The sequence below is a fragment of the Corvus brachyrhynchos genome, unplaced genomic scaffold (genome assembly GCF_000691975.1).
Source record: "Corvus brachyrhynchos isolate BGI_N302 unplaced genomic scaffold, ASM69197v1 scaffold310, whole genome shotgun sequence".
Lineage (NCBI taxonomy): Eukaryota > Metazoa > Chordata > Aves > Passeriformes > Corvidae > Corvus > Corvus brachyrhynchos.
Genome location: NW_008236213.1, coordinates 3,221,995 through 3,238,089, shown reverse-complemented (window position 1 = coordinate 3,238,089; position 16,095 = coordinate 3,221,995). Strand labels below are relative to the sequence as shown.

General features: G+C 39.4%; 1 protein-coding gene across 2 annotated transcripts in view; it reads left to right on the top strand.

Annotated features, from left to right (window-relative positions):
• The window catches only part of IL31RA (interleukin 31 receptor A), a 42,223-nt gene that overhangs the window by 7,975 nt on the left and 18,153 nt on the right, over positions 1-16,095 (top strand). Inside the window, exons 3-8 of one of the 2 annotated variants that reach the window (XM_017744161.1) lie at positions 1,864-1,952; positions 9,309-9,390; positions 10,274-10,567; positions 11,961-12,081; positions 13,523-13,689; positions 14,809-14,960. In XM_017744161.1, coding sequence (XP_017599650.1) covers positions 9,339-9,390; positions 10,274-10,567; positions 11,961-12,081; positions 13,523-13,689; positions 14,809-14,960 — 786 coding nt within the window. In that variant the 5' untranslated portion in view covers positions 1,864-1,952; positions 9,309-9,338. The remainder of the gene's footprint in view (positions 1-1,863; positions 1,953-9,308; positions 9,391-10,273; positions 10,568-11,960; positions 12,082-13,522; positions 13,690-14,808; positions 14,961-16,095) is intronic. The other variant, XM_008643048.2, reaches the window with a different exon arrangement.

Sequence of the window (16,095 nt, the reverse complement as noted above, 5' to 3'; positions counted from 1 at the left end):
CTTTCCCCGCACTGTTACACGCGTGGATCTCTAGCAGTGAAGTTTGCTTGCGTTTGCATTTCTCCAAGCGTTTGTCCCAGACTTCGGGCAGGATATGCTTCTGGGTGTCTTCGGGCCAAAAAGCTCCTTTTGGTTTCTTTCTTTCAAGTCCATGAGACAGAAAGAATTGAAACTTTCTGTTTAGCTCATTGCATTAATCTCATTTTCTAAAGAATGCAGTACAGATGCTTGGCAGTGGTTTTCCTTGTGTGTGTAATGTTCTCATTATGTGTTCTCAAAATGTTTGCAATGTATGCAGTCATCAAAGGAAGTAAAAGCTCTTACTTAATTGCTCTCTGCTTAATTTGTATTCATTCACATTTTCTCGAAGTGGTGTATCATATTTTAATGAACTGGGCCTTCTTCAATGTTTGCCATTTCTGCCTTCTGAGGAAAAAATATTTTCGTAATGGGTTTGTGTATATATATATATCACGAGTATCATGTTCATGTACTCATACTTAAATTGGGAAGTGTCAGTTGTCTTCTCACCTGTAATGGACTGTATGATTTGTCTTTTGGAAGTGGAGGGTCTGGAGCACAAGTTCTGTGAGGAGCAGCTGAAGGAGCTTGGGGTGTTTATCCTGGAGAAAAGGAGGCTCAGGAGAGACCTTATCAGTCTCTACACCTGCCTGAAAGGTTGTGGTGAGATGAGGGTTAGTCTCTTCTCCCAGGTTATAAGCAACGGATGAGGAAATTGCCACAAGTTGCACCAGGGAAGGTTAGATTGGATATTAGGAAAACTTTCTTATCGGAAAAGGTTCTCAAGCACTGGAACAGGCTGCCTGGGGAATTGGTAGAGTCACTGTCCCTGTGGGTATTTAAAAGGCACGTAGATGTGACACTTGGGAACATGGGTTAGCGGTGGACATGGCATTGCTGGGTTAATGGTTGCACTTGATGGTCTTCTTGAACCAAAATGATTTTATGATTGTCTAAAATAGTTGAAATCCAACTTCTAGACTCTCTGTGAATTAAGACACTGATTGGGCAAGAGAATGTTTTCATGCTTGAAGGAAGCTTTGTGTGTTAGGCAAAAGAACGGAGTGGTCAGTTCAGATTTTTCTGTCGGAGGCTAATCTATAACAAAACAGGTCTCAAAAGGGATAAAAAGGGAGAAAAAAGCTTTGGGTTTGTATCACAGAGATTGTAGTATTGAAGATTATAAATTTTGATTTTTTTCTATAATAATCATTTAAACCTGGGGAATTTTTGCATGATTTGGTGCTTGTAGAGGGCATTTTCAGTTCAAAAATGCCATACTAAGAGATGTCAAAACATAACGGTGTTTAGTAGGTCCCATGGAGCCTGATTTCTCACTACTGTGCTGTGTTTTTCCTTGCAATTTTGGCTAAGATACAAAAGTATTGTTAGTAAAGGTAACAGCATAGATAGTAAAGAATAGCAGGATAGATAACCTTTACTATTTGATTTGAAGCAGCAGGGTTATGATGCTGCAGTGAGTCTGAGCTTATAATGTTTTCTAGAATACACAATTAAATGTCTTCTTCAGAATGTTGTGTTACATGTACCAGGTAAGTTTCAGGGTCATGGTCATCTTTTTTGAGTGTGAAGAAAGTATGAAAGTGAAGTTTTGTGCTCATTTTGTTCTCTTTCCTTCTCGTGTTTGTGGGAGCATGGTGTTACCTGCACTGTGTTCTGTGTTGTTCTACTTGCAGCACTGCAGCAGTACAAGGATTATAACTATATTATACATTTTGGGGCTGTAGCTGATTCCATAACAGTCCAGGAAAGTTTTTATTTGCTTTCTTCCAAAACATATTTTGTTGGCATTATAAAAGTAGGTGTGTGTTTTACATCTAGGTCCAGTCTGAGGTTGAGAGACAAGACTGGAGAAGGTGAGCTAATGCTCTGAAGCAGTAGAGAGAATCTTCCTTCTGATTTTATGACAGGTGTGTATTCTGTATAAACTTTAGATTGAAACCACCCAAATCTGACAAATGTAAAAGATTTTGATCTGGCTACCCTCTTTTCAGTGAGAGCTCTACATTTCTTTGGAGTTCAGTGCATGGATCCTGCTACCCTGGCTGTCCATTTTGCTCACCTAGTTGCTTGCCACATGAGAGACAACTTGTTCTCCACCAACACGAAGGGGCATGAAGGCAACCATTGTCTAATAACATCTTATTTACTGAAAATGTCTGATGCAAAATCATCTCTCAAAGTAGACCCTTGCAGTTCAAATAGATTGTGTAGTCACTCAGACACTCAGCCTAAGAAGGAGGCTTGCTCCAAGACCAGATCTGTATGTTAACCTTCTTTAAACCATAGCTTGTCTGTTTTTTTCTTTCTCAGTGAAAAAAGAACAGGTAATGGCCTGCTCTGAAAGCAACATTCTGTCTGGTAATATAACCAACATTTAGTTATAGTGATACTGATGGCCTGACCTTTCCTCTAGTGAGTATTATCAAATTGGATACAATCATGTAGTTATAATAAAAGAAATGACCCGTATGTAAAGATAAAGCAAGTGAATCTTGTTTTGTTTCTAACTTTAAAATTTTTCCATAAAAATTATGTTTCTTTTATGAGGTACAATATATTAATTAGTCAAAAAAAAAAAAAAAAATCTGTTTTGCAGCTTTTTTTATCTGTCTGAGCATTTTATACATTAAGAATTACATAGAGACTTGTTTGTTATGCTTGTTTGGAAAATAATGAGTCATATTCTACTTTTCCCTATTAATATCAAGCTTGTATAGTTAGAAATTTGATTTAAATTCCAATGTAACAGCATTTTATATTATAATGAATGAATATTCAATGTTCTGCTTTATAAGAAAACAAAGGGGGTTTATCAAAACATAATGTTTTGCATCTGAACTGCAGGGTATACTAAGCAAAATAACTGTTATCAGCAGTTATTGGCAGACCTGACTTTTCCTGGTCACGATGTCCTTCAGGATTTTAGAACAAAAATACCTCATCCTTTTGTGCCTACATTCTCTATTGAGAGACTGAAAGAGGAAAAATTACTTTTCTGCTTTTTCCGTTTCCAGTTGATTTGAAGTTTTTAAATTCACAAGTTGTTTGTGTGATGATGTTTTGGGGTTTTTTTGACGTGATGTTGTTTTTAGAACAAGTTTCTGTGGTCACCATACAGAAACATATACATATGTATATGATACAGCGTTTTGACAGCGCATCATGTGGCTCCTTCAGATATGTCTGTAAGCGTAGTGGGTTTCTCAATAGATATGTATTGTTTGATTTTATTTCCTTTAAGTGGTGTTAGCAGGTTATTAGTTAATAGATTATTAGTTAGTAGACAAAGTTTTTAAAATACATATAGATATCTTTTCCAAATGAAAGTGCACCTAACACCTGTTTAAATCAAGTTCTAGTTAAAGGTAAATGTTTTAAATCCTGTTCATCCTGGTCTGAGGTTCAATTGACTATTTTTAGCTCAGTGAAAGACTGGGGATTGTGAAATCAGTGTGCCCAGGATCTTTCGTCACAGTGTCTGTCATTTTTCCCGTGGATGGGCTTGTCGGTGCTTAAGTCATAGGGGTTAAGGAGTTAAGAAAACCCATTAGGTGTCCCTCAAATTTACTGCTTCTTCCATTATGTTTATGTGTCATTGTCTTCTCCAACCAACGTAGAAACCCCTCCATTTTCCTCTTCTGATGCTCACTGGTACTTGCCTTTGGTGCAATCCTGACCTATCATGAATCTGATGCACCCTGTTACCTAAAAAGGATGCTGAAGTACATGTTTGAATCATTTGCCTGAAATGTCCTTTTTCCCTCTAGGATTTGTGTAAATGCTGATGTATTTGAATCTTGGGGTTCTTAAAATTGATGGTTATTGCTTTTCCTGGTGCATTTTGCAGAACATCACAGTTAGGTGGCCCAGTGGGCCAGAGTGGAGGCTTTCAGCATTTGCTGACTGTGTATAGGGTGAGGTCTGTCTCTCCATATGGCAGCTATCATGGGAGAGCTATAGCAATGGATAGTAAAGACTAAATAAAAGGAGAGTTCAGCTTCTTTCCTCCTTCATAGTTGTTAGATGAGTGTCAGACTTGGTAGTAAAGAATTTCCTGTCACATTCCAGCAAAGATGTTAAAAGTTCTTGAAGATGACTGGAACGAAGAATGGTGCTGAGTGGTGCCACATTCAGTTGACAGCTGGTTGCTAATGAGGTTCTCCTGGGCTCACTATGGGGCCCAGTCCTGTTCAGTATCTTTATTACTGATCCTCACAAGGGGTTCAAGTGCACCCTCAGTCAGTTTGCAGATGAAACGTGGTTGGGCAGGAGTTGATCTGCTGGAGGGCAGAAAGGGTCTGCAGACAGATCTGGACAGGCTGGATCGATGGGCTGAGGCCAATGGTGTGAGGTTCAACAAGGCCAAGTGCTGGGTTACAAGAACCCCAGGCAGCCGCACAGGCTGGGACAGAGGGGCTGGAGAGGACCTGGGGGTGCTGGTGCCAGCAGCTGAACATGAGCCAGGGTGTGCCCAGGTGGCCAAGAAGGCAAATGGGATCTTGGCCTGGATCAGCAATAGTGTGGCCAGCAGGACCAGGGTAGGGATTGTCCCCCTCTACTTGGCACTGCGCACCTTGATTCCATGGCTATGTTGCAAGGAAGACGAAGGTTAGGGATAATGTGGGCCCTCTTCAAAAGCAAATGGGAGACATGGATACCCTGGGAAAAGAGAAGGCAGAGGTTCTCAACAACCTCTGTGCCTCTGTCTTTGACAACAAGTGTTCCAGCCATTTCAATCAAGCTGAGAAAGGCTAATGCAGGGTTGGGAGAATGAAGACCCTAAGCCCACTGTAGGAAAGGATCAGGTCTGAGACCATCTAAGGAGCCTGAATGGTTGTAAGTCCATGGGATCCAATAAGATTAGTCTGTAGGTCCTGAGGGAGGTGGCAGAAGAAGCTGCTAAGCCATTATACATAATTTTTGAAAAATTGTACCAGTCAAATAAAGTCCCTGATGACTGAAAAAAGCAAACTATAACCCCCATTTAAAAAAAGGGGAATGCAGAAGCCCTGAGGAGCTATAGACCAGTCAGTCTCTCCTCTGTGCCAAGAAAGATCATGGAGCAGATTCTCCTGGAAACTATGCTAAGGTGCATAGAAAACAAAGAGGTGATTGGGACAACCAACGTAGCTTTACTAAGGGCAAACCATGCCTGACAAATTTGGTGGTCTTCTATGATGGGGCTACAGCTTTGGTGGACAAGGGCAGAGTAACTCTGAGGAAGGTATATTTTCAGCTTTTTACCGGCTAGCACTTGTATTTCAATGCCTCAGAAAGCGTTGAGCAACCCAGAGAGGTAGCTCGGGCAATCTGGCACTTTAGTAGCTCTAAAATCGGTACCTGTATCAGCTGCAAAGCAAATACCACCAGCAGAAGCAAAGAGGGAGAAATAGAGCTCCCTGCTCGCTCAATTTCCCACAGTTAGGAGCTTTCAAAAGAAACAGACGACAAGATGTTCGCAGAAAACATAGCAGAGCCAAGAGAGGGCGGGGCCTCCCTCGATCGTCTCTTGTATCCGGAGAAGGGGAAAGGGGAGGACTGGGGGCGGACCCGGGGTGACCGGACAGTGAGACACTGCTGAAGAGTCTGAGTTACATTTGGTTTTGCCCATGCTTGGAACAAAGGGGTCCAGAGCACATGTTCAGAGCAAGTGTCTTTGGGAGGGGGAAGCTCAGAACAGGTAGCAACATAACTCCCCTTGTCTACCTGGATTTATGCAAAGAATTTGACATCGTCCCACTTGCCATCCTTGTCTCTGTATTGGAGAGACGTGGATTTGATGGATGGACCACTTTGGATAAAGAACTGGCTGGATGGCAACACATACAAAGTTGTGATCAACAGCTCATTGTCTACAGAGACCAGGGATGAGTGATGTCCCTCAGGGGTTGGTCCTGGGGCTGATGCAGTTCCACACCTCTGTCAGTGACATGGACGGTGGGATTGAGGGCACCCTCAGCAAGTTTGCTGATGACACTGAGCTGTGTGGGGCAGTTGACACATACTGGAGGGAAGGGATGGCATCCACAGGGACCTGGACAGGCCTGAGAGGTGGCACCAAGCAAACCTCATGGAGTTCAGCAAGGCTGACTGCAAGGTCCTTCACCTGCATTGGGGCAATCCCAGACACATGAACAGGCTGGGCAGAGAAGTGGAGAGCAGCCCTGTGGGGAAGGACTTGGGTGTGATGGCTGATGAAAAATGCACCACGAGCAGGCAGTGAGTGCTCGCAGCCCAGAAAGCCAAGGGAATCCTGGGCTGCATCCAAAGGAGAGTGGCCAGCAGGTCAAGGGATGTGATTCTGCTCCTCTGCTCTGCTGAGACCCCACCTGGAGCACTGCATCCAGCTCTGGGGTCCCCAGCATAATGACAAGGAGTTGTTAGAGCAAGTCCAGAGGAGGGCCAGGAGGCTGATAAGAGGACTGGAGTACCCTCCCTGTCAGGGTAGGCTGAGAAAGTTGGGGCTGTTCATCCTGGAGAAGAGAAGGTTGTGTGGGGACCTCACAGACACATTCCAGTATCTGAAGGGGCCTACAGGAAAGCTGGAGAGGGACTGTCTGACAGGAACTGGAGTGGCAGGGTAAGGAGGAATGGGTACATACTGAAAGAGGGGAAATTTATATTAGACACTAGCAGGAAATTCTTTATTGTGTGGGTGGTGAGACACTGGAAGAAGTTGCTCAGGGAAGTTGTGGGTGCCCCATCCCTGGAAGTGTTTGAGGCCAGTTTGGATAAGGCGTTGAGCAACCTGGTCTACTACTACTGGGAGGTTAGGATTAGATGGTATTTAAGATACCTTCCAACCCTTAACATTCTGTGATTCAATGACTCTATGATATGCTGTCTTGACATTTATAGATGTGGCATGCTCTTTATTCTTGGTGTAACATCTACACTGTATGCAGAGGTGTGTAGTTAAAAACAATCTTAGAATTGGATCTGAATGGAAAATGGTTTCATGTCCTGAAATGGGGAAGAAGGGCAATTAAGAAATGGTCTTAAATACAATATGGGGAAAAGTTAACTTTGGGTAATTTTTTCCTCTGACTTTAAAGTTTTTAAATCATAGCTCTTCCAAACGTGGTAATTTAATCAGAAGTATTGAGACATTATTCATCAACTGTGTTACACAAGTTTTATTTATTTAATGTGACCCTTACTGAGATTGCATCTTCCTACAAGGTATCTGGCCTTGCTGAATCAATTTTTTAATCAACTGAAGAAGACAGTTCTGTTCATATTTGTTTAGTCATCAGAATTGAGCTTTTATAGGCATCTTTCAATTAAATACTTAAATACTTAAATTTTCACTCAGGCATGTTCTTTCATCACTTTTACATGTACAACCTCTTCAGTAAACAGCCAAAGAGCTATTTTGTCATGTATCAGTGTCCTGACAAGCATATAAGATTTGAGCAGCACTGTAACCTGCTGAATCACCCTGGTTTCTGGCATGTAGTAACTAGCAGCTGGCATGTCAAATTAACAGCTGCTAATTGATTCTGGAGAAAAAGGAGGCGGAGGACTGAACCAAATTAACAGCTCACGTCTGGGAAAAGTCATGGAGGTCTCACTCCCCAGTTCTCTCCTCTGTTTCACCAACTCCTGTGCCTGTCTGATCATGTAGCAAGTTGCTTAATGTAGTACAAATACTTTTTTTTCCTTAGTTTTCTGCTGTTTTGGCAAGTGGAAGTGACTTACTGTATGGTTGAGTACTAGAGAAGCACTAGAAGAGGGGGAAAGGGTACAGGATGGATACAGAATGAGGAGCATCCCCTGGATGTGGATGGGATCTTAGGCTATTTAAGCTTTCTGGTGTGCATGTCAAACTAGAATTTTTCAAATCCTTCGTCTGGGGAGGTAAAACCCCAGACAGCAGTACAGGGAGCTGGCCAGGTGGAGGGCAGAACATGAGCCAGCAATGTGCCCCTGTGACAAAGAATGCTGGTTTCCTGGGCTGTGTTAGGACTGCAACCAGCAGGTCAAGGGAGGTGATCCTGCCCCTCTGTTCAGCACTGCTGAGCCGACACTTGGAGTATTTTGTTCAGTTCTGGACTCCCGATGTCAAGAGAGACATGGGCATACCAGAGAGAGTTCAGGGAATAGCCACAATGATGATTAATGTACTGGAGCATCTGCCATATGGGAGCTGGAACTATTAAGCCTAGAGAAGAGACAGCTCAGAGGAGATCTCATCAGTACCTGAGGGGAGGGTGCAAAGAGGGTAGAGCCAGAATCTCTCCAGTGATAGGACCAGAGGCAGTGGGTACAAGCTGAAACACAGGAGGTTCCCTCTGAACATCAGGAAATACTTCTTTGGTGTGAGAGTGAATGACTACTGGAGCAGGTTATCTATCCAGAGAGTTTGTGGAGTCTCTGTCAAGGGAGATCTTCAAAAGCTGTCTGGACATGGTCCTAGGAGGCCCTGTGTAAGCAGGGAGTTTGGATCAGATGGTGTGTAGGGGTCCCTTCCATAAACACATTCTGTGATTCTGTAAGAGCTGACAGCAGCACTTGAGGCAAGAAGAGTGTTTGATTTTTGTAATTTTTTCTCATGGAATCCTAGATTCAGCTGTCCTTTTGGAAGAAATCAGTCTCTGCTTTGCTTTCCTCATTCTTAACATAGAGTTAAAGGTTTTTCGGCTGCACAGTAGTTCAGTTCTTTTCTTCGAAAAGAATGCCAGAGAGAGGTGCTTTCCTTTGTTTTTGCGGTGTGTACTCAGGTCTGTTGCCAGGTACACTTGGCCAGGATAAAACCAATATGAATTCATCCTCTTTTGGGTGAAAGGCAACCTGCACTGTTGTCCACTTCCTGAACAATTTCTTTATTAGGTGGTGATGCACAAGATAGGCAGATCATTCCTTCTCCTGCAACAGCCTTAACTTTCAAAAGAATTCACTAGATGAATCTGCTTAGGAAAGACTAGGCAGGCTGCATGTCAAGTGAATGGAGATACATTTCTTGCCAGTTATTTACATGGTCTTTGGAAGGTAAAACCCTTGTGTGAATTGGATTGCCCTTACCAGAGTTTTAGGTACACTTATCTTTCTCTTGATTATGGGAAATGTGTGCAACTTATCTTAGGAAAACTGCATCAAATTTCTCCATTGTTCAGGAAAGTAACATTTAAACAAAGCAATACTTCACTTGAATACAAGAGAGAAAAGCTGAATAACATTATTAACTCTTACACAAATGCTAACAAGGTGTTAAAAGGGCATCTTTAGTTGAATATATTATTTTTATTTTTATTTTATGACAGCATTTTCTGCCTATACTTACTGAGAAGGAAATGTTCAACAGTTTGATTTGGATGTTTGTCCTGCTCTGCAGCTCTGTAGCAGGTATGCTTCTGGATTTTTACCACCTGTCTTGCCATAAGAAATTTTTCCAAAAGGTAACATTCTCCAAGTGAAATTTTGAGGAGTTCTGAAAGCAGGAAAAGTATATTTTAAAAGTAGAAGTTAGTAGGTGATTGACTTAGTGTACAGTAAATATAGAAAAATTAATTTATGGTAGTTTTGATGTCTTCTTGTTGACAGATTTATTTATGAAATTTATTTATTTAATAATTTTAAATTAATGAAATTTGGCTTCAAGAAATAAGTAGCACCAACCCCCCCTAACAAAAACAGTTTGTTCCTTCCAGGACTCTAATGGATGATTCTTGCACTGTTTGATAACTTTGTGCTCAATTCATTTATTCAGCCCACTTGTGTGTTCTTCTTTTACATGTGTTTTGTAGCTGCACTCTGTCTGGGAATATAAATTCTAAGAAGTATTGAAATATATTGCAGCTTAGTTGTAAATTTTAGTCTTACTGTTTTAATGTATTTTTGGATATTTTAAGTAGTAATGATAAATGCATATAAATTACATGCATATCTTTTACCTATAGGAATATTTTATAGAAACAGGCTTGAAATACAAGACTTTCTTTTCTTCATTTAGGGTTATTAAAAAGGTTTCTGAATGGAAACTTCCTCATTATTTCTGTGAATTTGTTGAAACATTACTCTAATGTAATACCTATTGTAATACAGTAATTAATGTGAACTGAGTTTTCAAACAGCAGTATCTGATTTGAATAACTAACTGGGTATTTTATTTGAATTCTGTATGAAAAAAATTAATTAAATTATCTGTAGACAACAAAACAACTTATCATTTTTCTACTAGTATTTTAAGAGGAATTTGTCTATGAGATGTCTTTGATTTTGTTTCTAGATGAAAACTCTATCACAGATGCTGACATTTTTCCTTCATCTCCTAAAATTGAAAGAGGATCCCCCCTGAAACTATTCTGTGTTCTTAGAAAGAGCTACCTGCCTCAGAGAAATGCAAGCCACATCATCTGGAAACTGAATGATGAATTAATTGCTTCAGAAAACTGTAACATTGTGAATGAGACTGTATCTAGTGTAACCATCCGTAATTTCACGTACAACACAGCTTATGTGAAGTGTTTAATGAACTTGGACAAGGAACAACTTTTGGCTCACACAGAAGTTAAGTCTGGCTGTAAGTAGAAAGGCAGAAAAAATAATCTTAACACTTTAAAATAATTTACTGTAATAATTTTACTTTTAAAACAGCTACTTTTGGTTGTGGCATTTTAAAACACCTGTATTCAAGTGCATTTTTTTTTTTCTGAAATAAAGCATGAAATTACCAGTATTTTATACTGACACAGGTCTGTAACCTCTCTGACCCTGACTTTCGCCTAGCTGAAGTTTTCTGTTGAGTTCCAAAGGTATTGGGTCTGTCCCATTGGTTATATCTCCTTTCTAGCCTAGCCAACTTCAGCTTTCTCCAGAGAGATTTCCTCGCTAATCCTCTCTTCTGAAGAAATGATAATTACACTCTCTCATGGAGAACGTTAAAATATGTATATGAATTCTTTAATTTATTGAACAGATTAAGTCCAGATTGTACTAACGTATGCCTGGGGGTCCCATTCTAATAAAGAAGTAATAAAAGCAAGACATCTGTAGAAAAAAATCCAGCAAAAGGTCTTGCTTGTCTGCAAAGTTTAATGTGCTGTAAGCTTATTGATAAAAGAAAGATCTTCTGAGAATTCTATTAGATGGGACAGAAAAATACTATTTTGAAAAGAGGGCTTTTTCAACCAGTTTATTTCACTGGGCACAGTTCTCTTCCTTTCTACTCAGACTTCTTCTAACCAGTGATGAAATTGAGCTGTAACAAAAAAGTCTTTCAGGGTGTAACATTTTTATGGATGACTTCAGACTATAGAGGAAGACTATAGAGATTGCAGAAGATTGTTTCCTTTGTGCTATCTTGCTTATAAGATAAAGAGAGCCCAGAATTAGTGATCTCTTTGAGATCACTTAGTCACGTAGATCTGTTTCCCAGGAACTTGTCTTCTGCACTCTTGAGGTTGTGCAGGTTTCTCAGATTCGGGTTTTTCATAGCGTGAACAATTAGATAATCTGGGAGATAACCAAAAGGAGTTTTATCTGTCAGAGAATGCCTTTTTTGAGGGGTTGCTTTTGCTGTTTCTTTGTTTTCCTCTTACTTTCTGGACTCACCTTAAACTACAGGTGTGTTGCAGGGGGGAGACTGTGTGTGTGTATACTTAGATGTTCAAGGCAGTGTATGCAGTGGTTTGATACATGATAGTTAAAGAGTCACTGCCTTTAGGCACACTTAGTAAAGTATTTCTGAGAAGTGGTTGGAGAAAATCTTGTTGTCTCCTCAGGATAAGAAAGAGTGGCTTTCGTTTTGGTTTTGTGAGGAGTTCTCAGGGCAGTGAAGAATGATAAAACGAAGTGCTGACTGACACTGAATGAAGTTTGCCATAATCTGCTTTTTGACCAACAAAATCAGGTGTATGTTAAAATTACTTATTTGTACTGAATTTTTTTTTTTTTTTAAACCTTTGTCATTGTAGTTCGTCCAGACAGGCCAGAAAATATTTCCTGCATTTATTTCTATAAGGATAACCTTACCTGTACCTGGAATGCAGGAAGAGAAACAAGTTTTACAACAAACTATACTCTTTACCGAAAACTGTAAGTACAAGAGATGCTGGGAACTGGGTTGCTGGGGTGTGACAACCAGCTCTCTTGCTCTCTCATCCTGACTTCTTTTTAAAGAAAACTTGAAATCATCATGGAGATTGGAGTCTTGGCATTTCTCGGTGAATATTGATTAATTCAGGGTTGGTAATTGCTGATAAAGTACAGTCTGATATCTTTTTTGTATGCTGTATAAAGGAAATGAGTATTCTCAACCCAATATTCAGTAGAGAAATATTTATATCAAAGCTGATATTCACTTGTTCCCTTGAAGTAACATTACCAATAAAATTGGAAGTTGAGTGACCTTATGCACAGATGAAGAATGGAGGCATTTTATGGGTGAGTTTCCCAGAAACTTTCTATGTAATGAACTATCCTCATTTTGAATGAGTATAAAAGATTGCTTCCTCATCTGCTTTAAAAAATTCCCTGTCAAAATTCATTAAGCCACTGATTTACTGCAGTATTCTTGACTCCAGTAGCATTTAACCTAGGGACCCTGGGAGTCATGAGGTTTCAGTGAAAGAATCCGGAGTTGTCCTTTTGGATTGCTTGGGGATTTCTATTCACAAATTATGTGGTCTCATGCTTTTCAGCAGAGAAGCACAGATACTTGGTTCTTTCAATTTCTGTTAGATTTTAAATATTGGTTAGGAGCTTGCTTTTTCATAAGTGACTGTGAAAATGGTGAAATCAGTGTTGTTCCAAGGCAGATCTCAGATAGCACAGATTTGTCCCAGATGCACTTGTCGATCTGTCCTTCATAGTGCTGCTTCTAGTAGTGTTCTTTTTCTGCCTAACCAAGACTCCAGGTAATATTGTTTCATGAAGAGATTTCCAAAATGCCTGAAGTTATTCTTGATAATGGGAAGGAATTCAGACTCTGGAGGGCGCTTTTTCATATTGTACTGGTGCATACTATATTTTTTATTTAAGTTGTAGGGTAGGAAAACCTCTTTAGTTTTATCTCCATTTTAGCTTTGGCATTTTAGGCTTCCACCTTTTTGATGTGGAACTTTCTTACTACTTCTGGTGTTTCTATATTTTATAACTTAGCTGAGTTTATGAAGCCAGAAGCTATAACAGCCATTGAAAGCACATTTCAGTATTATTCCTTCCTCTATAAGTACAAACTTTTTATTAACCACAGAGTGAATTGGATTGCAGAACTGTTTCCAGCCAAATCTAAACATTAGTTTTAATCCAGATATCTCCCTAGCTGAGTTTAGCATATGACTACAAAAGCACTGGTACAAGGGAGCAGGGAAATTAGGAAAGAGTATTCGTTTACACAAACATGTCATCTAAAGATGTTCACTGGTAAAAAAGTCTTGCAACCTCAAAGGTATATAAATAATACCCTAACAATTTGTTTGAATTATTGTAAGAAAATCCTCTCGTTTCTAACTGCTTTTATTTTTCTCTTTTTTAGGATGAATTCTCCAAATACAGTCAGCTCCTGCCAGAATACAACAGAGTCATGTTCATTTTTTTATCCAAATACTCCGTATGATAGGGATTTTTGTTTTCAGGTGGAAGCTAAAAATGTTTTGGGTAGCTCTTCATCAGACTGCATTCATATACCTTTGATAGAAATAGGTAGGTAATTAAAAAAAATGTGATAAAGATTTTATTTATGACCTTTCCATGTAAAATTCTTCAAACTGGTTGGTGTTACAGCAGTAATTTTCAGCAGTTTCTTGATCTTTCTGCGAGGTGGTGAAAAATGACAGGGTGTTGTTTTCATGCTGTGAAACATCTAACTGCAACAATATTGTTTTAAGCTAAAGGCTGTATATTAAAACTTTTTGTCAACCTAATTGGTACTCGGACTGTACTTCAATATTTCTGAGTGCTACCAAGCATCAATACAACACCTGGCTGTAAATGAATAGTGATATTATAATTTCTCAAGGGCCACCCATCATTTACTCTGCTTTTCTATATTCTGGTTAGGAATGTTAAAAAAATGCACTTGTTCTAATGTGCAATAATAATTCCACACAGGAGCAGTAATAATATCTTGTGTACCTCTTCTCCCTCTGTCCTGTGCTTTTCTTCTGTTCATTTTGGTGGTGTAGTTCATCAATAACCCTTATAAACTGACTGCTTTTTGCTGCAGCACTCGTCATCAGTCATATCCTTTATTCCTGTTTTCAGACCTGCTGTGACTCCTCATTACTCTCCACATTCTCTATGCCAGACATGTATGTCTTTTCTCATTGCTAGTCCATTCTTTTCCCGCCATCTTCTTTACACTTCTCACCCCCTCAGATCTTTTTCAGCTGAATTGTTTCCTCATTTGCAGTTCAGTCTTGCCTTTGGCATCCCAGCTCTGCTTCATTTGTTTTCCTTGCTGTTGTCTCTGGGTACTATTTTTGAGTCCTGATGCAAATGAAAGACATCTGCACGTATATTTGAGGGCAGGTTCACAGCAGAATCACAGAGTCATAGAAAAGCTTGGGTGGGCAGAGACACCTTCCCCTAGACCAGGTTGTTCAAAGTCCCATGTAATTAAATCAGTTATTTATGCATCTCTTACAGATAACTTCCTATATGTAGAATTATGTTTATAAAATAAAAATCATCACATGAATACTCTGATAGGGAGTGTTATTGAGATAAGGATTTAACTTCTTGGAACACACACAGACAGAGAAATTCTGAACTTTTATAGAAGCGTTTTGCTCTCTTAATGTTTTTGTTTCTTCATTCTAGAGAAATTTGCTCCTCCTGAAATACTTTCAGTTAAAAAAATCCCTGGTATAAAGCAGTTACTTACGGTAACCTGGAAAATGCCTGAGAAGATTTTCCCTTCAAAACATTTAATTTGCCAGGTTCAATACAGAAACTTGTATTCAAACTTTACAGTAAGTTACGTCGTTTTTCTTCTGAATGCCAGTTTCTTTTTGACTAACTTCTTAATATTATAAGAATTTAAGTAGAAAAAAAGCAACAAGTTGTTTGAAATAGTGATTATAACCTTGTTATTTTTTTAGTGGAATGTTATCAGGGGTGCATGATCTTAAGATGCATGATCCTAAGAACACTGTTTGGTTTTCTAGGGTTAATTGTCCTCTTTCTTTTGGTCAGTACCTGTTTTGGTACGTACCATGCTTCTCAATATTATTCTGTGAAAGGATGAGGTATGACCCTAGACCAAGGGATTACACAGGCAGTCAGTCACAATATTTTATTTTTCCCTTGCATTCTGGTGGTGAAAACAGCACTCACTCAGAATCACAGTATTTAAATCTGATTAAGATGGAATAATGTTACATTTATTTTAAAGTGAATGAAAATACAAATTTTGCAGGATGGAAAGTAAGAGAAGTTATTTTTCTTAGTTTGTCTTTTTGACACTTGAATGGTTGTAAAAAACCCCAGTATTTGCATATTTCAGATGATCTATTTCTATGGTCCTCAGTATGGAAGGGATTGTGTTTATAGTTTTACTGTTTCTTCTTCCAAATTAAAGAATTGGCCAAGTTTATTGGATTGTCTTTTTAAATTTATTGAACTGAGATGTCTACCTTGATCTTACTGTTTTATGCACTATATGTATAATTTTGGGAGAGAAAAATTCATCAAGGTAGTCTTCAGAGCTCTAAAAAAGTTTCTAACACTAAAGGTGTTTCTGGCTAGCATCCTTCTCACATTCTCAAGCATCATTATTGTAGATATGACATACTAGTTCTTGGATTCATGATACAATATTCGAGATGATTGGATGGGCAGGATGGCTCAGGTCCGGTTGGGGTATTAGAAATGGAACTAATATTTGTCCAAAAGATCTGTTTGAGATGTTTATCCCTTCGGAGTTGTCAGGATTTCCAGGATTGTCCTGGGATTAAAGTATGCTCGAGATGTCACTGAGATGATTTATTGCTGAATCAGTCTCATGCTTATTGAAGGGTGAGACAGCAGAGTCCTTACGAACAGCATCTCCAATATCAAAGGCAGTAGTTACAGTAGCAATAGCAGAAGCCGTAGGGCCGGGCGCCG